Source organism: Macrotis lagotis, chromosome 7, assembly GCF_037893015.1.
Source record: "Macrotis lagotis isolate mMagLag1 chromosome 7, bilby.v1.9.chrom.fasta, whole genome shotgun sequence".
Lineage (NCBI taxonomy): Eukaryota > Metazoa > Chordata > Mammalia > Peramelemorphia > Peramelidae > Macrotis > Macrotis lagotis.
In genome coordinates this window covers 99,302,987-99,329,712 of record NC_133664.1, presented here as the reverse complement: position 1 = coordinate 99,329,712, position 26,726 = coordinate 99,302,987, and the positions used below count along the sequence as shown (strand labels likewise).

At 32.0% G+C, this 26,726-nt stretch overlaps 1 protein-coding gene across 1 annotated transcript in view; it reads left to right on the top strand.

Annotated features, from left to right (window-relative positions):
- The window catches only part of CNTNAP2 (contactin associated protein 2), a 2,968,630-nt gene that overhangs the window by 1,182,566 nt on the left and 1,759,338 nt on the right, over nucleotides 1–26,726 (top strand). Inside the window, exons 5-8 of the mRNA XM_074193472.1 lie at nucleotides 11–214; nucleotides 5,409–5,593; nucleotides 13,370–13,513; nucleotides 19,219–19,483. Of these exons, the coding sequence (XP_074049573.1) occupies nucleotides 11–214; nucleotides 5,409–5,593; nucleotides 13,370–13,513; nucleotides 19,219–19,483 (798 nt within the window). The remainder of the gene's footprint in view (nucleotides 1–10; nucleotides 215–5,408; nucleotides 5,594–13,369; nucleotides 13,514–19,218; nucleotides 19,484–26,726) is intronic.

The following is a 26,726-nucleotide window of genomic DNA, read 5'->3' as shown; positions in this document are numbered from 1 at the left end:
CTTCCCTTAGGGGCCGATGTTATCAATTTTGATGGCCATGTTGTATTACCGTACAGATTCAAGAATAAGAAGATGAAAACATTGAAAGATGTCATTGCTTTGAAATTTAAAACCTCTGAGAGTGAAGGGGTAATCTTCCATGGAGAAGGGCAGCAAGGAGATTATATTACCTTGGAACTGAAAAAAGCCAAACTGGTTCTCAACTTAAATCTGGGTAGGCTCCAACTCCCTCCTTCCTTTTATTCTATTTTATTTTTCATGTTTTGAATTACTAATGTGAGCACTTTGACTATTGTTGATCCCTATTTTTATTTTTAGAAAAAAGAGAAACAGATGATAACAGAGTTTGGGTGACTTGATCATGATAACTCAATAAGAAACTTTGAGGGGCAAAATTTGAAACCAGGTCTCTTTGACTCTAATTTCAGCATTCTATCTATTTAACCAAATAATCTCTTCAAACTACTTGGGGTGGGGAGAGACTGGAGAGGGTATTGTTTATGGATAAACAATTGATGTGTCAAAATGATTTTAAAAATAAGAAATGGTTCATGTGCTATTCTTTTTTTAAACCATTCTAATAAGTAGAAAATAAAATTGAAAACCCTAGCCAAAACAAACATTGATATCCAAAATTATAATTTACACAAAGGCAGGGTATAAGCTATATTTTTAAAATTTTATTTATGTTAAGACAATGGGATTAAGTGACTTGTCCAAAGTCACACAGCTAGGGAATTATTAAGTGTCTGAGGTCAAATTTGAACTTAGGTCCTCCTGACTCCAGGGCCCGTGCTCTATCTTCTGCATTATCTGTCCTGTAAACTATATTTTTTAGTTATGGAATTGTGTGTTACAGTCAAAATCAAAATACAAATATTTGAATTGTAGAACAGAATCTTTTTATCTTCCTACACCTTCATAATTGTCACCACCACTTTGAGAAGTTTATATTTGCATAAAACTATAAAATTTACAAAGCACTTTTAGTTCTGTGATGCAAATATTATTTTCATTATTTTTGTATGAGAAAAGAAAGACAAGAGGATGAAGATGATGATGATGGTGATGGTGATAGTAATTGATAGACCACTTTTATATATCATTTAATGTGTACCAGATATTATGCCAAGTGTTTTATAATTATTGGTTTATTTGATCCTTATAATAACCATGAGAGTTAGGTAGTATTATCTTCCCCATTTTACAGTTGAAAAACCTGAGACAAATAGAGGGCAAGTGGCATGTCTAAGGTCACACAACTTGTAAGTGTCTAAGGCCATATTTGAACTCAGGTCATCCTGGCTCCAGGCCTGGCATTCTATCCACTATACTATAATTTTTTTTTTAAAAGACACAGAGACATGGGGCAGCTAGGTGGCATAGTGGATAAAGCACCGGCCTTGGATTCAGGAGTACCTGGGTTCAAATCCGGTCTCAGATACTTAATAATTACCTAGCTGTGTGGCCTTGGGCAAGCCACTTAACCGTGTTTGCCTTGCAAAAACCTAAAAAAAAAAAGACACAGAGACAACTGATTCAATTTACATTTTCATTATGAAATTGGGCTTTTCCTATATAGGCTTATATATGAAGGGGATGATCAAGGGCTTTAATTTTATTTATGATATAATTAAGTTGTTAGAGAAAGTTATCTTATCAGGAACATCCTTGTATGGATTCAATATGATGTCTACACCAAAAACAATAACCACAGTCATAATAGCAAGAGCAAAACAACAACATTTTGTCATAACAAAATTCAACTGAATACATATTCATTTTGTGTTTTAATATGAAAAAAATGTAATTTCCCTCCACTCTTGCAAATAAGGCAGATTTACCAAATACGTAGATGATAGATACTGCAAATAGCATAGTAGTAATTTTCTCTTTTTCAAAATCTTTGTATATCTATAACACTTGAAATTGAATAAAAAGTATGTATACACTGACTTTTACATAGATCAGAAAACCATACTGATTTATCTTCAATGCAGTTAGATAGACTCTATTCCCCCCGCCTTTTCTTCCGTCACTAATATGACAATAGTCAAGAAGTAATTTCCCATAATTAGTTTGCATAGTTCTGAAAAAGAAATGACAAAAAACAGTCTCCCCCCCTTAAGTTTGTAGATTTATATTATGATAGTTAATGAGGTTATAGATAGGCCCTGAATCTGTAATCCAGGCTCAACTTAATGATCTATGAGAGTATACATTGCTATGTTGTTTTAGAAAAGTATTGAATTTGGGTGAAAAAATTTTATAGTGGTGGGCATATCTATAAGATTAGTGTTACAAATACTTTAATGACTTAATGATGTAGTTGCAAGATTTTACAATATTTCAGTGATATTTAGCTATATCATTAAAATTCTAGTTTTAGTATCTGTTTAGACAAAGTTATATATATATTCAGAATATTACCAACTGATGTCAAAAAAATAACAACTTTCGTTTTCATCAGGCTTTTGTTTTAATTTGTGATTCTGTGGTCATATTTCATATATATTCATAGATCATTGCTTATTCATTATTTCTTACCTATAAAGCATATAATGAAACAGACTGAAGGAAAAAGATAGATACATTACTCACTCCAACTGAGCTCCCTCTTAGCTTATTGTCACAACCAGTTAAGGTTGGGGGGAAGCAGAGAGGGGAAAGGTTGTCTTAAATTTGTTAAATCCAAAAACTATTCATTTCTCTTCCATTATATGTGCAGTATTATAGACTGAGGGAAATACACTAACCAAGGTTATGGTGAAAAAAATCCATTCCCTCCTCCTAGGGGAACACTTCTTCCAGAGGGAAATTGATACTCCTTGAATTGGGAATACAAATGGAAACTCATTTAATAAAAGGTCTGGGAGCTTAGCATTATACAGGTCCTCTTTAATTTCATGACTATATGTTAGACTCTTCTGTCTGAGTTCTACTGTGCTTTCTAGCCTAAAAAATATGAAAACAATATTTCAAAGATGTTAGTTATAGTGTTTTTTTTTCTCTCTTTCATACTTCTCTTTATTCTGCTAGCATTGGCTCTTTACATTTATCTTGTAGACATAGAGAATTGTGAAAGTTCTGTAAGACAGGAAAACCACAGTAACTATATAATATGTAGTCATCATTATTATTTTTAAATATAATCAATCCAAACCCCCTAAAACTATGGTTCATCTTATAATTTTCTATATTAATAAGAGAAAAGGGACTGATTGCTATGCAAGGTAATACTAGCGTTCCTTATAAATATTGTCAGCATTTTCTATGTTTGCTTAGCATTATATTCTCTTATGCTTCTTTCTATATTGTTTCAATACTTTGGCTCTACCATGTTATTTCTTCTTCTTTTCTTCTTCTGCTTCTTTTTTTTCTTTCTTTATTTCATTCTCCTTTTTCTCCTTTTTCTCCTTCTTCTTCTTCTTCTTCTTCTTTTTTCTTCTTCTTCTTCTCCTCTCTCTATCTCTTGCTCTCTCTCTCTCTCTCTCTCTCTCTCTCTCTCATCAACTACATACAAATACATAAAGATATAATGTGACATTATGGATGATGACCTGAGTTCAAGTCTTGTCTTTGACAGAGATTACTTGAATAACTGATCAAATCATTTAACTTCTTGTTGTTATGACATTGATCTCAGATTACAAGATGTAGAAACACCAAGAGTGGTAAATTTTTATTGAGAAAGGAAATTTATCCATGAAAGATCTCCTACAGTGTCAGAATCATAAAGAAATTGAAAAAAATTACATTTCAGAGGCAGGTAGGTGATGCAATGGATAGAGCACTGGCCCTGGAGTCAGAATGACCTGAGTCCAAATCTGGCCTCAGACACTTAATAATTTCCTAGTTGTATGACCTTGGGCAAGTCACTTAACCCATTGCCTTAAATAAATAAATAAATAAAAATATGTTCCCAACTAGGTATATAAATAAATTTAAACATTTCCTTTTAATAGGAAATAGAAACTAATCTGTACATAATAACAATATAACTGGTTTACTTTTGTTACAATGTAAGGAGAGTGCTTTATATAGGATCATAGTTTCACAAATTTAAAGTTTCAGGAAATTTTCAAAGTCCCCTATACCAGTGATTTCAAACAGAAATAGAGATGGGGGCTACTTACTGTACATAGGAATCCCTGCAGGCCACATATTCACTTAGAAAATCAAAATTAACATTATCTTTGTGCTATTATGTTTTCTATCTTATATATTTTCAATTATATTTTAATGTAGTTGAATCCTAAATGCCATTGCCACAAGTAACTTTTTTGATTCCTCTGTTCTAATCTAATCATGTATTATAGGGAAAGAGTTTTGGGTCCAGAGAGGTGAGATTATTTTCCATTGGCACACAAATATTGAGTCATGGTGTCAGAAATAGAATTCAGATCTCTTGACTTATTTTCAATGACCTTTGCACTGTGTTATATCACGTTAAGGAAGTTTTTGATCGTTGGAGGCCCTATATGTCACTCAGTTCCCAGCTTTAGAGTGTTAGGGTTGAGAGTAGTTACTCCTTTTCCCCTTAAAATTCATAGATGGTAGACATTTTTCTCTTTCTTCATCATTCAATTTTTGCTATAAAATTGGTCTCAGAAAAGACCTCTTCCCATTTCAGTTTTTCATGATATTTTTATTTCCATAAATGACTTTTCCCCTACTTCTTTGTTACTTGATCTGTCCTTTATATTTTCATATTACAAAAATAAATAATAAGGAAATACCAAGTATCTGATCATTCTGAATTTCTTTGTAAGCAATATGATCGTCTTCTTTTCTAGTGAGGGAGACTCTAAGACTCCTGGATGCTTCATTCCCTTTATCTTTTGAGGCTAAGGGGCATTCTGCTTTGGCAGCTAAAAAATGGCACATAAACTAATCATATTTCATATATATATAATGCAAGTTTACAAAGTTCTTTCCTCACAATAATCCTTTGAGTTAGGGAGTTTGGCATCCCCATTTTAAAAGCAAGGAAACAGGTTCAAAGAAGCTAACTGACTTACCAGTAATCATGCAGCTAGTTAGTACAAGGATCTGGACTTGAAATACATCTCTTTACTCAAAGAAACACATTCTTTTTACTACGTCAGTTAAACTTAAACTTTCCAAATTTTGAAACTTTTTACAATTGGGATTCTGCTAAAAGATACCACTGAAGTTTTATGCTTTCTTTTTATGACTTTAAAAAGAGGTCTAGATTCTTTTCTTTGTGGAAAAATGTTAAATATACTTCAAACAGCGCCATCTTGGAATACAGTTACATTATAACATTCTTTGCTAAATTTACTGAGAATCAAATTTGGGAGATAATTGACATTGTATGTGGAATTGAATTCCTCTTCAGTGAGTCTGTCATTCATTCATTTCCTTGATCTTTTCACATCATTCAGGGAGCAACCAATTTGGCTCCATATATGGCCATACATCTGTGATGACAGGAAGTTTGCTAGATGATCACCACTGGCATTCTGTTATTATTGAACGCCATGGACGGAACATCAACCTGACTCTGGATAGGCATTTGCAACATTTTCGGACGAATGGAGAATTTGATTATCTGGACTTGGATTATGAGGTAATTAAATAGATGTAAATAATGATAACATGGGGTGACTTTATTAAACAGCTCCATTTTATGAAACCCAAGCATGTCTTTTTCTTCATATATTATTTTGTCTCTCTCATGTGTTTTTCTTTGTCACCTATTCATTCTCATGATTGTAGGAAGGAAGTTTTCAAACATAAAAATCATTTGGATGTTCAAATAAATGAGTCACTGTTTTCCTCAAAATAGTCAATCATCTACAAATTATGAATATATTTAATTTTATAGATTTTACATGAGATATTTTTGAAACTCTTTAATTGATTAAAGACAATCTCCAAATTTCATTACAATGGGATAATTCATGGTGAAATCATGATTTTTCTGTTAGGTTAATAAATCACTTGAGGAATTCTGAAGGTTTCATTCTAGTTTATTTATTTTAATTGTGATGTGTGCATGCATAAAAGTATATATGCAAAAACATATTTATATTCTGCATTCTAATGTTTATATACATGTATTTATGCTTATAAATGCATTCACACAAATATACAGATGACTGTATAATAGTTATAATGCATACTAGATGCAACTCAAGGACTGAGGGTAATATAGAATTGTGAATTATAGCTGATGTTAAAGTGTTTATAATGTAATGAACTTATGAAGATTATTTGAACATTTCCATTTAGTATATATTTTTGTCATTTATTTTCAACACAAATATGTGTTATGTTTTGGAGTCCCTTTCATATTTTTGAGAAGTGTCTACTTAGTGACCTTTATAAAATAATTTAATTTTAATATTTTACAAGATTTTAGTGGTAAAAATAAACACAACGGATATAGTCTTATAATAGCAAAAACATACATATGAGTGAATACACATCTGACATATATATATATATATACATAAATATATATATATCCCTAGAGAAAAAGAGAGAGACAGACAGATAGACAGACAGTAGGGGAAGAGAGAAGAAAGAGGAGGAAAGGGAGAATGTGAGTATCTTGGTTACTACTGTCCTCATACTAGTGAATTGTTTGTCTTTTTAAAAGATCATAGAATGTAAAAGAAAATGAAAATACCTAAAAGTCATTAGGTCAACTATTTTAGTGCACAGAAGGAGCAAAATGATATCCAATATATTTAAGAATCTCTTTCATCTTTCATTATCTCTCTCTCTGTGTCTCTTCACCTGTATCTCTGTCTCTCTGTTCTGTTCCTTTCTGTGTCTGTGTCTGTCTCCATAGCTCTTCCTCCTTTCCTCTGTATCTATCTTTGTCTCTGTCTCTGACTGTCTGTCATTATCTATCTCTCTGTTTCTTATTTTTGTCTGTTTCTGTCTCTCAGTCTCTGTCTGTCTCCCTCCTTTCTCTCTCTGCCTCCCTAGACTTAAAATACAGCTATACTAGAATAAATTCATTGATTTCTGTCTTTATTCTTTTCAGAAATATTTCTATATTATCTGTAAATATATTCAAGAAAGGTTAGAGTTTTTGTAGTTAACTTGATGGAGTTTGCTAAATTATAAAATATTTTCAGATCCTTTCCATTTTTCTTCTTTTTATTTTCTGCCTTCTGTTTCTATACATAAATATCTTTGGAATACGTTTGCTAGGTTGAATCTCTTGGAAAACTTCATTTAAACTGGCTTTATCTTCTACTATTTTTGTCTCTTTTATTAGGTGATGCAATTAATAATCTTACATTTTTCTATATGTTTTTACAATTGAATTCATATTCTAAATTGTTTTTTCTTTTCACACTCATTTTTTCATTATTTGTGGAATAAAATTAATGTTTACTCAGTAAGGCACTGTTAATCTATTCTGGTCTTGCTATAGGATATATAAGTTAAATAGAATGATTATAGTTTATGAGTTTTTTGTTATACTTATCCTAATTTTGTCATCAAAAACTTCTTTAAATAAGATAATATAACTTTGTAAAATATGAAATCTTTTAGCTCTATTATGATTTTTATATCTGCCCTTACAAGTCAATGATGCATACGCAATTCATTAAGCCATGATTCCTAGATCAGAAACAATTTAATTCCCCCCTTTTACAATAAAATCAATTTCATTTTTCCCATGTGATCCAGTTCTTACTATATACAATTTGTTTCAATTCTCTTCTTAAATGAAGTCTTCATAGAATCATAGATCTAGAGATGGAAGAGAATTGGAGGCCAACTACTTCAATCACTTCATTTTACAGATGATAAAACTAAAGCCCACAGAGTTTAAAGGGATCCATTTCATATGTGTGAAGTTGGCATATAATCTACAAGTCTTAAGACTTTCTCATTCCTTGTTCTTTTTTTTTTTTTTTTGCAAGGCAAATGGGGTTACGTGGCTTGCCCAAGGCCACACAGCTAGGTAATTATTAAGTGTCTGAGGGTGGATTTGAACACAGGTACTCCTGACTCCAAGGCAGGTTCTCTATTCACTGCGCCACCTAGCTTCCCCTCAATCCTTGTTCTTGCACTTCACTTATCAATAATTTCTTTCTACCTTTTGCTATTTCCACAAATACACTAAACTAAGCAACTTTCAGCATATATGCTGGTTTTACTTGAAGGGTCTAGAATTTCTCTAGAATTTCATTTGTTTATCCTCTGCAGCAGATGTTGGTTTATAAACTGTAATGATTTGCAAAGTCTTTTTTGCACATGATTATTATAAGCAATGTAATACAAGATTGAATACCCATGAAATTCTTTTCCTGGTTGCCTTCGGACACTTTTTAAACAACAACAAAAAAAACCAACATGCCAACTCCTTTATTTGACTATCTAATGAGAATCCTACTATGTAGCTAATAGATTTATTGCTTCTTTTAGTTTCAATTATTGCAAGTATGCCAAAATTGGTATTAGACAGTTCCCCTATTTGTATGAGGGGCTAATGAGAAGCTCACATTTTTAGTAAAACAATTTAATTTAAATTTATATCTATCTATATATCTATATATATATAGATAGATATATATAATGAAATCTCTTGATTCTTAGACTTTTCTTTCACCTTTTCTGCTACCATCCCTAGAAATGTGAAAAGGAGATAAAAGGGACTGAGGATCATTTATATTTTTCTTTATTTCACAGGTTACTAAAATGGCTAGCCTACTGGTGATGAACATTTTTGTATTTAGGTAGACTATAGCATTCAGAAAGTAGCTGTATGTCCATGACTTATCTCAAAGTACTCCTTGGAAAATAGAAACTCCTTAAATAACCTATTTTGATTCTTCATCATATATTATAGCAATGTTGATTTTATAAGGAGAATATATTGGTCAACAATTTGTTTAAAAAGATCTTGGACACTTAGAAAACAACACAGTAAATTTCTTATTTGTCATAAGATAAAATCCATTAACCCCAAATGCTGATATTTTATATTATTAAGCGGCATAACCCAAGTCACTATTTGCTGAGCTATTTTGGTTTAAGGCCAACCACTATTCTATGAATATGAATGTTCCTCACTAAATCAGGATTAATAGTATATTCCTATTTGCATAACATTTTACCCTTTTCAAATCAATTTCACAAAGAAATCAGTACCTTGGATTTTTATAAAAGTATTATAAGCTATTTAGCATGGATGTGATTTTATTTGATTTTAAAGGTGTCAAAAGATTCACTAAGATTAAGTTACTGCCCAAAGTAGTAGAATCATGGAAGGAACCTCCTAGATCACATAGCTAATAAACATCCAAACCAGAACTAGAACTAAGGTGTTCTAATGCTATCTTCTATACCACATTGTTTTCAGAATAAAAGAAAAAATAAATTTCAAATTGATAAAGAATCTTAGAGAATATCTAATCCTATTCACTTTAAAAATAAAAAAAATAAAATCAGAGAAGTTAAATGACTTGCTAAAGGTCAAAAACTAGCCAATAAATTCTATGAAGATCTAATTTAAGGGTCAGCTAGGTGGCGCAGTGGATAAAGCACCGGCCCTAGAGTCAGGAGTACCTGGGTTCAAATCCGGTCTCAGACATTTAGTAATTACCTAGCTGTGTGGCCTTGGGCAAGCCACTTAACCCCATTGCATAGCAAAAAAAAAACAAAACCCTTAAAAAAAGATTCAATTTACATCACTTCCTCTAGCTATGGAAATGAAATTTAGAATTTAGAGTGATCCACAGAGTATAACTATATGAGCAAAATGGAATCATTTCAATTAAAAATATCATTCTTATGTGTTAGTATTATCTAAAATATATTTCAACTAAATGAGGTAGCATATTAGCTTTGCAACCTAAAGTGCTACTTAGTAGCTAGCTAGTTGTTATTACTATTATTATCGTATAAGTATATTGCTACTCATTTTTTTGAGGAATTAGAAAAGAAGAGGAGAAACATAGAAAAGAAATTAGCTTTAATTTATTCTTTCTATTTGGTCTATAATGACTTCAATTCCTTGTAACTTCACATTCATTTCTAAACATGCCTGTTGCTTTCTACTTTTCCCATCTTTTCTTCTGTCTCCATTAACTGTATGAAGCAATAGAAAAATCAATACTTTTGGAGTCAAATGACTAGTGTTCAAATTCTTATTCCAACCTTTACTATCAGTGTGAGTCACTTTTAGGCAAGTCACTTGTCCTGGATAGGTCTGTTTCTTCAATAGAAAAATGAGTAGCTTGGACTAAATGGCTTCCTAGATCTCTTGCTATTTTAAATCTATTTTCTTTTTATGAAACTCATTTTTTATTGTTTATTAATCTCTAATGATCTCTATTCTTTTTTCTCTACTAGTTGATGCATGGTAATATCCAAACATGCACTACATAATTTATTATGACATGTAATATTTCTTTGCATTTTAAACATCTTCTATTTCTTTTCTCCATTCTCACTCCAAGAAATTGAGTTTCCTGAAACATTTGAAGATAGTATTGCACTCAACAGTGGTATATAATTTGGTCATGTATTCTCTGAAACTCTTATGTTTAAAATACAAATGCCTGACAGTTAAAACTTAATTTTGACTTTGATTTCTTTCAAAATTCTAATAGAAATGAGAAAAAATTATAGTTAGAATAAAAATTAGTTTTAAATAAACCCCTGTGGTAGACTGCTTGCCTTCTGAATGAGTAAGAGAGAGGTTGCAAAGAGGAAGAGAATTTGAAACTGAAAATAAAAATCTCTTTAAAAGAAATAGAACTGTGAACTTTAAAATGTATAAGTATTAAGGTTCATTATTATGTAAAATAACAATAAATAAAAAGAAATAAATGTTTGATTCCCCTTTTCCATCCATCCATCCATCCATCCATTCATTCATTCATTTATGTATTTTACAAACTACCTGTTGGAGAGCAAAAAAGGGAATCTGATCAACATTCCAAAGATCTTTGGAACTAGTGGTGTATCTAAGCTTACCTAGACTCTATAAGTTAGTTGCCTTCAAGAATAAATACCCTCAGGTTATATAGAACTAAATCAATCTTTGTTTGAATCTAAATGTTAAGAAAGGACTAGATCAACTTGGACAATATAGGAACATAATCTGAATATTCAACTTGTCTTCTGACATTTTTCCCAAAGCAGAGCTAGAAGTGATTCCTGACTTTAGGAAAGTGTAACATTTGAGAGGATTCTTCATCATGTGAAGGCCCTAAGTCAAGTCAGCATCATTCCTTTCTAATAAATAGCATTACTAATACTTTTTTGCATTGCAAGATGAGAGGAAAGGAAGAACATCAGCAGCAACAAAATACAAATTTACAAAGACTTTTTAGTTCAAAGTTTCATTTATTACCTTTTCGTCAGATGCAAATTTTATAACTTCAAATAGGTCCTCTACTTTGTCCCTTTCATTTCTCATGTGAAATAGCTGAAGTCCAATGATGTCAAATGATAACAAAGAGTTAACACTGGTGTAAAAGAATGACGTGGTATTGTATGTCTCTCTTTCATACAAATAATATCTGGGAGGGTAGCCTATCCCAGTAGAGCCAATATGATGTAGCTCATGATTTCATTCGTAATCTCAATCTTCTTTTTTTTAAGGTTTTTTTTTTTGCAAGGCAGATGGGGATAAGTGGCTTGCCCAAGGCCACACAGCTAGGTAATTATTAAGTGTTTGAGACTGATTTGAATCCAGGTACTCCTGACTCCAAGGCTGGTGCTTTATCCACTACGCCACCTAGCCACCCCGTAATCTCAATCTTCTCCTGCTGTTGGGAAGATTGAAAAGTTGAGCGCTTTAATTATTACATTAGTAGACAATGTTTTTGTTGTTTCTCTTGTTTTCTAGTTTGTTGTTGCTTATCAAAGAACTGTAACAAGAGTTCTGTCTATTGTCTTCTACACATAAAACTGCATAAGATTTTCTTTAGTCAACTTTAGTGACTTTAGTTAGATTTGCCTCTTGGACATTCTATCAAAGATCCATTCTCACTAAGAGATTCTTTGGTAGTTTCCTAGAATAAAACAGACTTTAGAATTAGGAGATATCACAGAGGACATTTATTCTGATCTAGATTTAAAAAAAGAATTCTATTTATGCCATGGGAGAAAAGTAGTTCTTCCCTCTTAAAGAAAGGTAATAAAAGTGTTTCCTCCGTGTTTCAGCCATTCAAAAATATAAAGGTAGATTTATGAATTTAAATTATTCTGATTAGATTTATCTATCCATCTATCAATTAATCAATCGATATATGTATTTAAGTAAGAATATGATACAGTATCACATCTATAAATTATGTTTGTATATGTAAATATATAAACATAAATTATATTTATAAATACATATATATAGACATACATGGACTCTATATAATATGTCACAATATCAATTGTATGTATGTGGGAAGGGGATTAGGCACACATGTATTTATAAATGTATAGTTTATAATGTCAAATTTATATATCTAGGATATAATATATATATATGTATAAATATATGTTTGTAGGATATAGGCATATAATTATTTGTGTGTATATAGCTGTGCCAATCTACATATATATATATATATATATATATATATCTATCTGTGTGTGTGTATTTGTAATACATGTATGTTTTATCCTACATATTCCTTTATAGATATTATAAACATTATGAACATATGTGTATGAAAGCATTGTATGTATGCATATTATCTACCTATGCAAGCATGTATGTACATGTTGCATGTGTGCATAGATGTGTTTGCATAGTACGTGTTCTGAAATGTGAATAGCATGTGCCTTTATCTCTATACATGTATGTATTGTTGCATATATCTTTGCATGTCTATGCAAACATATAACCACTGTTCTTTTCATGTGATTCACTTCTGTTATCAAAGACATGAGTTTGTTTACTAGATTCAATATTTGTTTATTTTTGTGATATTATGAATACATAAATAGCAACAAAATTGTCTCTTTGACTTTCAAATATGATTAGAAAGACTAGATAGGAGAAGCACCTTGACTTTTTCACATTGTTCATAAATTCTAAAACATTTTCAATTGAAACTATGAAACACAACATCAACAAGTATGGAATAATAGTAACCAATTATATGATACAAGTGGGAACTTAATTCTTTTTGAAATTAGATTACTCTCAGTAATATTTCCTTTAGGGAAGATTTGTTTTAATGTACAAAGATTTACTAGGAAATGGGAGAGGGGTGTTTAGAGATTGGTTTCATTATAAAGAGGATTTGCCCACATTTTATTCTATAAGTAACCTCTATCATTGTGTAATATAACTACTTTTTCCTTGTGGTATTGTAAAATTGTATTTATAATTGGATTCTGTACATCTTCTTCTTTCTCAAAGATAACCTTTGGAGGTCTGCCTTTTTCTGGGAAACCAAGTTCCAACAGTAGAAAAAATTTCAAAGGATGCATGGAAAGCATTAACTACAATGGAAATAATATTACTGATCTTGCCAAGAGGAAGAAGTTAGAGCCTTCCAATGTGGTAAGCCTTGTTGATTCAATTAATTTTAGTCTGTGGATAGATTAAAGATGATCATTCAGTAGAACTAGAAATTCATCATGGATGAAAGAAGAGAGAATTGTTGATATTGAATATGAAAAACTAGAATCAGGAAAATGCTGTCATATTTAAAAAGAACTTTGAACTTTTCTTTTTTTAAGAAAGATTTAATTTATTTTTAATTTTACAATTTTCCCCCTAATCTTGCTTTCCTCCCCCCAACCCCCACAGAAGGCAGGGTTCTAACTAACAGGTTCCTGTTAGTCTTTACATTGTTTCCATGGTATGCATTGATCTAAGTTGGATGTGATACGAGAGAAATCATATCCTTCAGGAAGAAATATAAAGTATAAGAGATAGCAAAATTACCTAATAAGATAACATTTTTTAAATTAAAGATAATAGTCTTTGGTCCTTGTTCAAACTCCACTATTCTTTCTCTGGATACAGATGGTATTCTCCATCGCAGATACCCCAAAATTGTGCTGGACTGTTGTAATGATGGAATGAGCAAGACCATTAAGGTTGCCCATCACTCCCATGTTGCTATTAGAGTGTACAATGTTCTTCTGGTTCTATTCATCTTGCTCAGCATCAGTTCATGCAAATCCTTCCAGGATTACCTGAATTCCCATCCCTCCTGGTTTCTAATAGAACAATAGTGTTCCACGACATACATATACCACAGTTTGTTAAGCCATTCCCCAATTGATGGACATTCGTTAAGTTTCTAATTCTTTGCCACCACAAACAGGGATGCTATGAATATTTTTTACAAGTAATGTTTTTACCTTTTTTTTCATGATATCTCAGGCTATAGCCCCAGTAATCGTATTGCTGGATCAAAGGGTATGCACATTTTTGTTGCCCTTTGGATGGAACTCCAAATTGCTCTCCAGAAAGGTTGGATGAGTTCACAGCTCCACCAACAATGTATTAGTGTCCCAGATTTCCCAAATCCCATTGCCCTTTATGGTCATATTGGCCAGTCTGCGAGGTGTGAGGAGCTTTTAAGATTTTCTAAATGCCTTCCATGCAACAAACATATGGAATAGAAGCTATATAGTATTATCACAAATCACAGATGTTAAGGGTTTCAAAGAATATTTGACAAATCAACTAGATCTATTTGTAGAAAAAAATCCCATTAAACAAAATTATATACAATTATTGGTCTACTCCTAATAAAACTAAAGGACAACTATTCCTGAAATAATCCATAGACCTTTGGGAGTAATAAAACTGTGCTGAGATTCCCAATATGTCTCAGATCTAGGTGACAGTAACTGAATTAGAATAAAGACACATGAGTGTTTCTCAATAATGTAACAAATAATACTTTTCTTCTACAAGGAATAAAGATACATCAACCACAAGGAACAAATTGGACCATAGGTCACAGTTTCAATTTATAAATAGGTCCCTATTTGTAAATGCTTTTTAATAGACATTAAAATTTTATTGTTTTATGTACTATATGAAAAAAGTTAAAAGTAAAAATATAAAAGAATAAAATGTTCTCCCATTTTCATGCTCTAAAAGAGAAGAAAAGTTTTAGTGGGAAAGCTAAGCAATTTAAATTTTAAAGGAGAACTATTTAAAATGCGTGTTAAAATGCTCAAGGGTTGAATGTGGCATCACCAGAGCAATCTTCTCCAACAAAACAACTTAAAAACTTTGAGTTTTGTGCCTGGAGCATTTCTGTTTTGAACTTTGGTGTGAAGTCTCTAAAACTGGATCTTAATCAAAACCAAACTCTTTTAATCTCTGTATTTTATGATAAATTTAGGACTTATAATAGTTATATCAACAGGAAATCATTTTAGAAATTTAGCAATAATGTGGGCTTTTGTGCTTCCAAGAACAACTAGTTTCTACTGCCCAGGCTCTTGCCCTGAGACTAACATAAAAGTATCAGACAACTTGAAGTCCCATCATGCCCGAACAATGGTCCGTTCAAGGCTCAAATGCATCTATATTTACGAGAATGTTTAGATATAAAGTCCACTAACTTCTGATCACAAGAAAAAAAATTATACTCTCTAAAAATAAAATAATGTTGCATATACTCTATGTGTAAAAAATTGAAATTTAAAAGAAAATTTCTGATAAAACAATTTAAATAAGATATTGTTTCATATGAAGATATAATCTATAACTGGATATAGTTGAATAAAATTAGCTATGAGCATATTGATTATGAACTTTGAATCAGAAAGCTCTGAGTTTTATTTTTACCTCAGCCACCTCTAAGGTGTATGTCTGAGCAAAACTCTCAATCCCTTTTTATTTCCTTATTCTCATCTGTGAAATGGGGTTGAAAAGTATCTAATTCACTGGGTTGTTTTGAAAAATTAAATGAGAAAACATAAGAAAAGCACTTTGTAGCTTCAAAGAGCTATATAAATTCTAGCTATAAAAATCATCATTAATAATAATGATCATTTTTTAACCCTGGGGGACTAATGTAATAGTGTGGGCAATCCATTTCAGTGTTCCATTTATGCAAGAATAAATTGTTTAGTCATTTTGCATGAATTTATTAAGCACCTGCTTTGTTCCTATGACTCCATTTAAAAAAAAGAAATAAGAATGAAACTATTCTCATCTTCAGTTTTTCCTAAAATTTTCTAAACATGGTAGCTAGTATCTAATGACTGGTTCTTTCATTTCAAAATACCATTTCTGTCAATTTTCATTGAGTTTTCTGGAAGAATCACTGGATGAATATCTATTAAACACCTTCTAACTCCCTCTGATTGGTTCCTGAACCACTTTCACTTGATTTCACAGATTTATTTAAAGTGTGAAATCCAAACAAAAGACCTCACAAAATATATGTAAGGTCTCCAACCTGACAGAGTTAAGAATATAAAAAGAAGGGGGAGGATATTCTCCAATTCTTTAAAAATACAAATAATAAGTACACACATTCAATGAGGTACATTTGCACACATACACACACACACACACACACACACACACACACACACACATAAACATAAACAAATAACATTCCCATTCATAGAATGAAATTTAGAGCCAGAATTTATATTCATTCTGAAAGCTCTAGGCAAAACAAAGAGGAATGGGGATTATATAGAAAGAACTTCTAGACAGGAGCAAATATTTGTTCATGAGACTTGCATTCAAAGATGCCAGAGGCTGACATTTCAGTAAAAGATTGACATCCAGAACATACTGCCACTTTCCCATATTACATTCAGGCTGCAAAATTTGCCACCGATCACTGAAGAAGAACCTTTTACTTTACCTCTGAGACAGTTCTCATGACTCAAGTGTATGGTTAGGTCCAGAAGCCCAGTTAATATGCAAAGACAGTCCCTTTCATCATTAAAATGAAATATTTTAAAATAATCATCTGTGAAGGTGTAAAGGAAATTTAATTTGAATATTAATTCAGAAAGACATGCAGCCTTAGATCTGATCATTAATGTGCTGAGGTTTTGCACAGGCACGGAAGACCCATGGCATTTTAGGGTATGTAAGTGTTTGGAGGGAAAAACAAATCTGAAGGACAGGATGAAAATGTCATCTTTACAGACTATGTCTACATATTAAAAATGAATGGGAGCCAAGGCAATTTATCTAAATAATTTCAGCAAAGATAGTACTTTTCCCACAAGTTATCAAAATCTTTTTCAGCAAAGATCATCGGTTTAATTGCCTATTTCACTATTTTATGTATACACACTGAATTTGTGAATTATTGTCAGACTGTCTAAATATAATTCCATTTTCTAGGCCATAGCTTTTAGTCTATCTAATTACCAGGGGAGCATACATAGTAATAGAATAAACAGGAACAATGCTAAAATATTAATGCCTGGAAAGCAAGATTTGGAATGTAATTAAGCCACATAATCACCTCATCTGTGCAAGATTATTTATTGAGATGCCAAAAGAGTATTGTTATCAAAACTTTAACTTCTAATTCTCATTCTTTGGGCAAATTCAATTATGGAAGTTTTTTGGTGTGACATGGAAGACAACCTATCCAGGTGAAGTCATATTTGAAAATGGATATCTCATCTTTCCAGAGCATCCAGTCCATACCCTAAGGACATAGTCACTGGTCAACAATTCTGCAATCCCAAAGAGAAAAATGGAAGAAGGAAAGTACTGGGAAAAATCAGGACTTGAGAAACAGACAGAACCATAATTTGGGACTCACTTGGAAGAAATAGTCTAGGGAAGGATGAGGAAATAGACCATGAGGTGTAGTAATAGCAAAACAGATGACTACTATAAGAAACAGCTGCTTCCACCCATGTGTCAATGAACTGTAGCAAGCACATTTTTATAGTTGTCACTGACATAGCATAGGCTATCCTTTGAATCTCTCTTACTACATGAACCACAATTAATGAAAATTGGATCTGGTTATATTTTAGTCTTTCAATGAATTGAATAATTCTCTTCCTGGTCTTTTAGAGATCTGAATAAGGTAATAAATCTCCCTGAGAACCTATTTACCACAGTAAGAAATTATCTGAAAAAAAAATTAAAACCAGTTTGGTTTGTGGCCAAGTAGAGTGAGCCTTGGAATTTTTTAGAATAATGACATAGTTTTATGAGCTTTTTAAAAAAGTTATTAAAACATTAACAATAAAAAGAGCAATAAAATGGTGATCAGGAGATGAGATTTCATGCCACCTTTATTTCTAACAAAATTAATGACATTGGCCATGTCACTGGACTTGACATCCATCATTTGCCAAATGAAGGAGTAGGACTAGGCCTCCAAAGTTGTTTTTACTTCAAATACTCTTAAATATAAATTATTATTATATACTCCAAATTATATTTTCATCACTAAAATGAAGGAAAAAAGAAAGGTTGCCAACTTACATATAGTAGAAAAGTTTATTCAAAATTCATGCAAGTTATAAGTTACAGAGATAATATTCACATCCAGGACATTTATTTCAAAATCCAGCCTTCTCTTTCAACACAGTTCCAGTATCAGGTTTCTTTCTACATTTGAAACTAGAGTTATGAATCAGGGAAAGCATTAAGGGATGGTAGAATTAACAATGATGATCAGTGTCAAAGGAAGAACTCATAAATATTGGTGCTGAAAGTGAAATAAGAAATTTTGTTCTAAAAAAGTCAACTTTCCACATGGTGAACCCAAAGTGCTATTTTTTCTGTTCATCTGAGAGTGATAAATGATATATTAATCAGCAATCAATTGTAATCCAGCTAATGTTCAATAGAGAGCAAAGACACCCATCCCTCCACACTGGGTTTATGAGTTATACTGTCAACAAGGAAAGATTTATCAAGAATCAGATATAAAGTATTCAGAAACATATCTATAATTTCCCTCCAACAGAATGGTACATATAAACAAATACAAACACACACAGTCATCAATATGATCCCTTTCATCACACTAATGAAACACATACTATTATCTTTTCCTTCTCCACAAGTATGGGCCAATGTTGTATACCTTGACTTGATAGTCTTCTAAAATTGATTTGGATGACACAAAATGTAGATTCAAGATGGAAATATTCAACCATTTCTTTTCATGTTATAGTCTCATATTTATTGATGGGTATTTGGAATAAATTCATGCTTTTGTTTGAAATTTGATGGTTGGATTATGAAATTACCCAATTATCTTCAGTAGGTACGTTTTTGTTTGTTTGTTTTAGGGAAATTTAAGTTTTTCTTGCGTGGAGCCACATACTGTCCCTGTGTTCTTCAATGCCACAAGTTACCTGGAGGTACTTGGCCGCCCCAATCAGGACCTATTTTCTGTCAGTTTCCAGTTCAGGACATGGAATCCTAATGGCCTTCTGCTCTTCAGCAACTTTGCAGATGACTTAGGCAATGTGGAGATTGACCTCACTGAGAGTAAAGTTGGTGTCCGTATCAACATCACATTAAACAAAAAGAATCAAATTGACATTTCCTCAGGTCAGTGAAAACATATTTGCTATTGTAACTGTTCATATGAAGCCCAGGGAGGTATCTTTAAGTAATAACTGTTACTCTAGCTATAAAAGGATGAATGAAGCGTTTTGAGATAACTATATCTATTGAATAGTAAGTGTAATGAACAAAGCAAACTCAAAATTATTCTTGGTATTCTTGGAGAATATTTCTTATCATTATGATCATTTACTACATTATCTACATTTCCATCTATAGGTGCAAATATTTTATTCTACCAAGCACGGATATTAATCTCAAGTAAAATAAAAAGACAGTATATGGTCACTCTTGATATAAAAGTTGACACAATGCCCCTTGCCAGGTAATATTTCTCTTAACAACAGTATCTTATTTGAATTAGGACATAGATAATCTATCTGTCTATCTATCTATACATTCATTCATCCATCTATCTATATTTCTATCTATCTATCTATTTATCTATCTATATTAGTAAGTTTTATCTAATACTAGTAAGTGAATCAGAAAACAGGACTAAAATTCCATATTGCCAAGTTAGAGAAATAGTTACTCCCTTCCAAATAAAGGAAAGTTAATAGAGAAAATGGGTATAAGGAAGAACAAATGACTTCTGAGATACAGAAAATAGAGTGATTATTTAAGCAGAGCAAGATAGAAAAAGAAATGTTGGTGTCACTCCATACAGTTGAATCCCCAGAGCACTGATGTTCTTAAAAAGAAATAATAAATGGTTCTGAGGTAATGTTCTTATCTTCACTGAAGGTAGTTAAAAAGGAAATTAGTTTCAAGTGTAACAAGGACTTTGTCTAGGAACAAGGAAAGTTTAAGCAAGGTTTTGAGTTATTTGACCCTGGAAATGGTTATTGATCTTACTCTGGACTTGTTTCTAGGAAGCAGTCATGTGCTTTAAATGGTTTGAGTGAAGACCAATTTAGAACTGAAAGGCTAAACCAGATAATTTTATTGCTGTGGCCTCTAAATTTCTGATTCTCTGATTCTAGGGTACATCAATGGAAAGGTTCTGTGCAATAAGAATTTGGTAGAAGGGCAATATAAACATATATATATATATATGTATATATATATATATATATATATATATACACATACACATATGTCTAAATAGTTTGACTAAGAATGTGTCATTAGGGAAAAAACTGCTCAATATATGAAAAAAATCTTATTTCTTTAACACTAAAAATATGATGAAATTACAATTATAAATTCTTTTAAGTGTGAAATCTGGAGATTTTTGGCTAAATCGCTGAGCACAAATTGAAAGATCAGAATGATCACTAAACTACAAAACAGAATTAGCCATAATGGAAATTTATGAACCAGAAATAGGAAGTCTTTTGTTTTCCTTCTCTACCTAATCCTTAAATTTATATTAATTGCTGTGAGTTGAAGAAGATTGTGCATCTGTGAGGGTTAAAATAAACCAAAGGAATTATAAAGTCATTGTTTCATTTGTTTTCTTTCACTGATACATTTATCTTGCATTTATTTTGAAATATAATTAACTATGTATCCTATACCCTTATAAGATTATAAGGCACATGAAAGTGGATGATGTGTTATCCAAACTTCTTATTTCCTCCATTACCTAGCACTGTTATCCAGAAACAGTTGGAACTTAATATGTATTTGAAAAATTAAATGGTACCACTCATAACCATTTATATGTGATTTAAAAAGCCTTTCAAGCAAATAAAAATATTGGTATATCTCAAATCTACTTCTCCTACTCTTAGAAGGCATCTATAAAAATCTCTCTTGTTTGAAATTTCTCACCCTTACTTTTCCTGTACCTACTCTTTTGAATTAACTTGACTCAGGTTCCTATTAAATTAATCTATTACCCATATTCAAACTTAGTATCATATCTTCCATAGTCTTCTGGTTTTGTCCCACCATTTCAGTTATGTTCTTCATCTCCTATTTGAATTTGTCTTTTCTTTCTTTGACATCCCTAGATTATCTACTTTCTCCACATTTAGAGGAAATTCTGCTGAAATTACATCATAATTTAATTAATTTCTTCACTCTTAATAACATTTCCCTTAAAAAGCTATTTAAAACTTTAACTATCCTCAGATCTCCAAATCTGTTCTTCACTGTCATAACAGATGACTTTGCTTCCTATTTTACCTATTTTATTTGAGTTGACAGACATTCTTCCAGGAGCCATATTAGCTTATCTTGTCCATATTACAATATCTCTTTATGTCTTCTATTTTTTTCTAGATTCCTTCTTGTTTCTTGGAATGGGTTTGCCAATTTTCTTGTCAAAGTAAATTCTTCCATCTCTGCAAAACTTCTTTTCTTTTTTATCCTCTCTTGTTTAGCTATCTTAATCTCCCAGTTATATTTAATGTTTTTTTTTTTGCAAGGCAAATGGGGTTAAGTAGCTTGCCCCAGACCACACAGCTAGGTAATTATTAAGTGTCTGAGGCCAGATTTGAATTCAGGTTCTCCTGACTCCAGGGCCAGTGCTCTATCCACTGTGCCACCTAGTCACTCCTCCCAGTTATATTTATAGAGGAAAAACTGATGCACATGACTCCAAACCTCATTTTTTGGACAATCCTAATCATGGAGTTATACATGCAATCTTTTCAATCAATAGGTAGCAAATAATAAAAATTTTACAATATTCAGATATTGATTAAAGTAATGTGTACAGCACCAGATGGTGGTTATGTTCAATCATATTAAGAAAATAAGGAGGTTATCTCTCCAACTTGTTAACAAATAAAGTATGAATAACCTTGTGAAATAATTTTTTGAAATTTGAAACTTTTTTGAAATACCTATCCAATAATCTTTGAAGAATACATCATGTTTAAGAATGAAAAAAGTTCTATCAAATGCAAAACTAGAACTGTCAATTCAGATGATTATAAATACAGTATATTTTCTCAAATCTCCTTGAAAGACTGAAGATACAAAATTCTGTGCTTCTCTTCCAAATTAACACCTGAAAATCCTTTTCATCTCACTCAAAGATGTGAAGGATAGTTCAACTTTACAGGAAAAGGATAAAAAAAAATCGTACAAAGATGGTACCAGTGAACAAACCGAAGAAAAATGACAATCCAAAATGAAAGATCCTTTCTCATCTTTAAGGTGGTCAAGGTTATCAATTCCAAGACAGGTGTGGAGAACCAGAAGATGAAAAATGTCTTTGAAAGCACAGGTATTTTCTCGGAATTGTCAAATGCTATGGGAATAGCTTTGTTAAATTTTATTCAGAGACACTTAGAAATAGCAGAAGATGATAGTGATTCTGTAGAGGTTCACGGCTTGTGGTTTATGGAATGAAAAAAATGAATTCACTGAAATCAGCCATTTATTTAGATCATCAAGCAAAGCAAACTAGATAATATTATATTCATATATATATATATATGAATTTATATATAGAGAGAAATTCCTTTAAAATAATTCACAATCAATCTTATCTGACTTTTCTTTAGGTATAGGTTTCCATTAACTTTGCATCCTGAGTTATTTTTAACTAAGACATAGTATTTTGTTGTTGTTTTTGAGGAATACATCATGTTTAAGAACAAAAAAGTTCTATCACATTCAAAACAAGACATCATAGGGTGATGTCTTTTTTCTTTTTGTTTTTGTTTGTTTTTGTTTTTCCAAGGCAATTGGTGGTTAAGTGACTTATCCTCTGGTCACACATCTAGATAATTATTTAGTGTCTAGGTTGGATTTAAACTCAACTCTGACTGACACCAGGACTGTGCTTTATCCACTGCACCACCTAGCTGCCCCAATAGGGTGATATCTTGACTTGGGCATGAATTAGGTTTAAGTGAGGCAGAATTACATAAAGATGTAAGCCTCACTTTCCTTTGCAAAGTCATTGATTACTAGTGGCAAAACAAAAGTCAAGATGATGCCAGTGGTCATGGATGCAGTGGATGACATTGGCATCTTTGATCTTTGACCAAGCTCTAAGCAGTCCACAGAGCCTGTTGCAGCTGCCTTCATGGTCATTGAAACTGATTGCTTTCATCTGCTTATTTTGTTGGAGGAAATATTCATATGCTTGTGATAGATACTCTAATTCACAGACAAATTCAAAATCTGTAGCTTCAGCCTGGTTGTGCTTATCTGCAGATATGGTTTATTGAGATAAGGCCTCCAGTTGATGGAGCTTCTTGGAGTCACAGGTGAGAGCTGAATTTCAAGTAGAAATCAAAGGTGGGTAAAGTGAAAATCCCAATAGCAGAGGTGCTATTCCTCCTTGAATACCCCCATATACTCCATGACATATTATTAATTTTAGAATGGAACATTCTTGATTAAGCAAGGATAGATCTTTGTAATCAGTTTTTCTTTCTAAATATTGCTATGACCACCCTTTCAAGTCTATAATAAATTGTTTTATTGAGGATGAAAGCTAAGTTTATCAATCTTTAGTATGAAAGACTCTATTCTTTAATTAAAATGATATTTATCTCTAGTCATAGATAATTCTCATTCACATATTTTAAAGAGCTTATCTCTCCATATTTTGGTGTAGATCTGTTTTTGAATTGTGGTGGTAGAGAAGAATTTTGAGAGTCCATTGGACAACAAGAACAAATCAGTAAATCATTTAAGAAGTTAATTCAAAAGGACAAATACTGAGGCTGGATTTTAAATATTTTGGTCACATAATGACTAGATAGGACTCACTAGAAAACACTATTGTTGGAAAATATTGGAGACAAAAGAAGGGAGTGGCAGAGGATGAGATGGATAGTTTCATGGAAGCAAAGAACATTATTTTGGACATAATTCTGAAGCTCTTTCTAGAATAGAAGGGCCTGGACTACATGCCCAAAAAATGAACAGCAAAAGTTTAGAACTCACCCACTCTGATTTATTTCTGTACTCTTCTGACAAAAGTGACTGACTGACTTCTGATACCTATTGCTTATGTGACTTTTAAAAGTGACTAAACATCCCTGGAATTTAGTTTTTTTCATCTATAAAATGAGAAGATTGTATTCATTTGCCGCTGAGTTTCCTTGGAGGTCTAGATCTGATACCATTATCCATATATACTTTTGCTCCCACAAAGTTTTGCAATATTACCATGGATTTCTTTATTTAAAAATCCAATTGTTTTACAAACTACACCCTCTGCTTCTGCACTCAGTATCATATTTTTGTACTTTATGGTGTTTACATGACCTATCGACATAGCAATAGTCCCAATGTGACAATGATTTGGGTTGTAAATTAATATTATTTTTCATTTTACATATGTAGAAATTCTTGTCCTTAAAGAAAAGAGACATCATCATCATCATCTTTTACATATATCATTAAAAAGACCTTGTCTAACTTATTGTAATGTTAATTCCCCTACATCTTTTGTGCACGCGTCCTGATGTCTAGGAAGAATGACATGTCATCTTTTGGAGAGTTCTTGGAATGTGACTGAAGAAATATTTCCTCTATTTGCTTCAGAGTGGTAGAAAATTATCTCCACTTTGACAGAGTGCTTATATTCAGTAGCTTTGGCATCCTCAAAGTAGTGTGGGTAACAAAAGAATTCATCTCAAATGAATAATCAGAGTTTCTAGTATCTGCTTAGGGCTTAAATAAGGATTTATCCATTATAATGAGAGTAGTCACATGTAGTTTAGAAGTGACTATCCCAAAATAAATGAATGAGATTCTCTTAATGCTTTGGTGTTCACTCTTCTTTCCCCTTCTATATAATCTCATTGTAGACATAACCAGGGTAAATAGGTTGTAAATATCTAATTCACTTCAAATAAAATCAAAAGGCATGAATTTATCCCTCTTACTATGAGAAGAATAATTATAAATACATTTAGTCAGGAACACATTCATTCAAATCCCACCTCAGACACTTAATAATAGCTATGCAATCCTAGGCAAGTCATTTAACTTTTCTAAACTTTATAAGGCACTTCAAAAATGTTCTAGAGAAGGAAATGGTAAATCATTCCAGTATTTTTGCTAAGAAAACTCCAAATAGGGTCATTCAAAGTTTGACATTGCTAAAAATAATGGAAAAACCAAACAATTCAAATATAAAACTCCTTTAATTCTCACAAAAGCCTTGGAAGATAGTTGTTATAAATATTCCCATCTTGAAGAAAAGAAAATTGAGGCTGAGATTTAAGTGTCTTGTACAAGGTTTTCACAACTAGTAAGTGGACATATTTGAACTCAGGTTTTCCTCACTTTAAGTCCAACAGTCTACCTAACTTTTCTACTCACAGGACTTATTTCACAAAGTTGCTGTAAGGAAACAGTAAGATAAGGAATGCAAAGTGTTCTGTTAACCTTAAATTGTCACAAAATGGCAGTTATTATGAGTAGGAGAAAAACAGTGTACTTACCAAAGGTATGACAGCAAGCTAACAGTAACTAAATTATTGAACCTGCTCTTTAAAATGGAGCCAGAAATTTAATGCCTGACTTATTTAATAGGAGTTTAAAAAATATCTGCCTAGCTATTTGGTGATTTTGTGGGACTGAGACTGGGGTAGCAGAGCACATTTTCCTAAGGTTAGAAGATTATTGAGCCTTAGATAATTATGAAAGGAATGTTACACACCAGCAACAAATACTCTTGGTAAATTGAGTGACAAATTCCCAATTCCAGTCACCTAAAATCACAGTGTAGGCAGAGAATTGGTAAAGGGTCTGATGGTGAATCTGCTTTCATCCACACTCTAACATGATACTAATTATGTCTAACTAATTAAAACTGAAAAGAATAAATGAACTGAATCTGAATACATATAGGAATACATGAACAGTAACTCTATCAGCCTCAAGGTAGCAACCAGAAAAAAAGATAAAGATGAAGGATGATAGGATTGATAAAAACATTAGAGGTCCAATTTCCAGAGTCAGTCTGATATTGCTTCTACTGTGTTCCTTCTTATTGCAGACCCTGTATCTTTTTAACTTCCTAGTTAGTCAAATATCTACTATATTCTCAATCAATAGCAATCAAAAAATGGGAGAACCTTCTCTTGACAAATCTAAAATCATGTTTTATCAAGAAACTAAGGTTTTTAAAATGCAACAGCAATACAAAACAAATGAAAAACATTTGAATTTAAAGGAAGGAAATAATCTCTACTGAAAGGTCTTGACTCTTGGTCTAAAGTTGGTTTGTGCTGGTGCCACTTTCAGGACATTGAGGATCTAAAGTCATTGGAGACTCTTCATTTCAGTCTCATCTTTATAT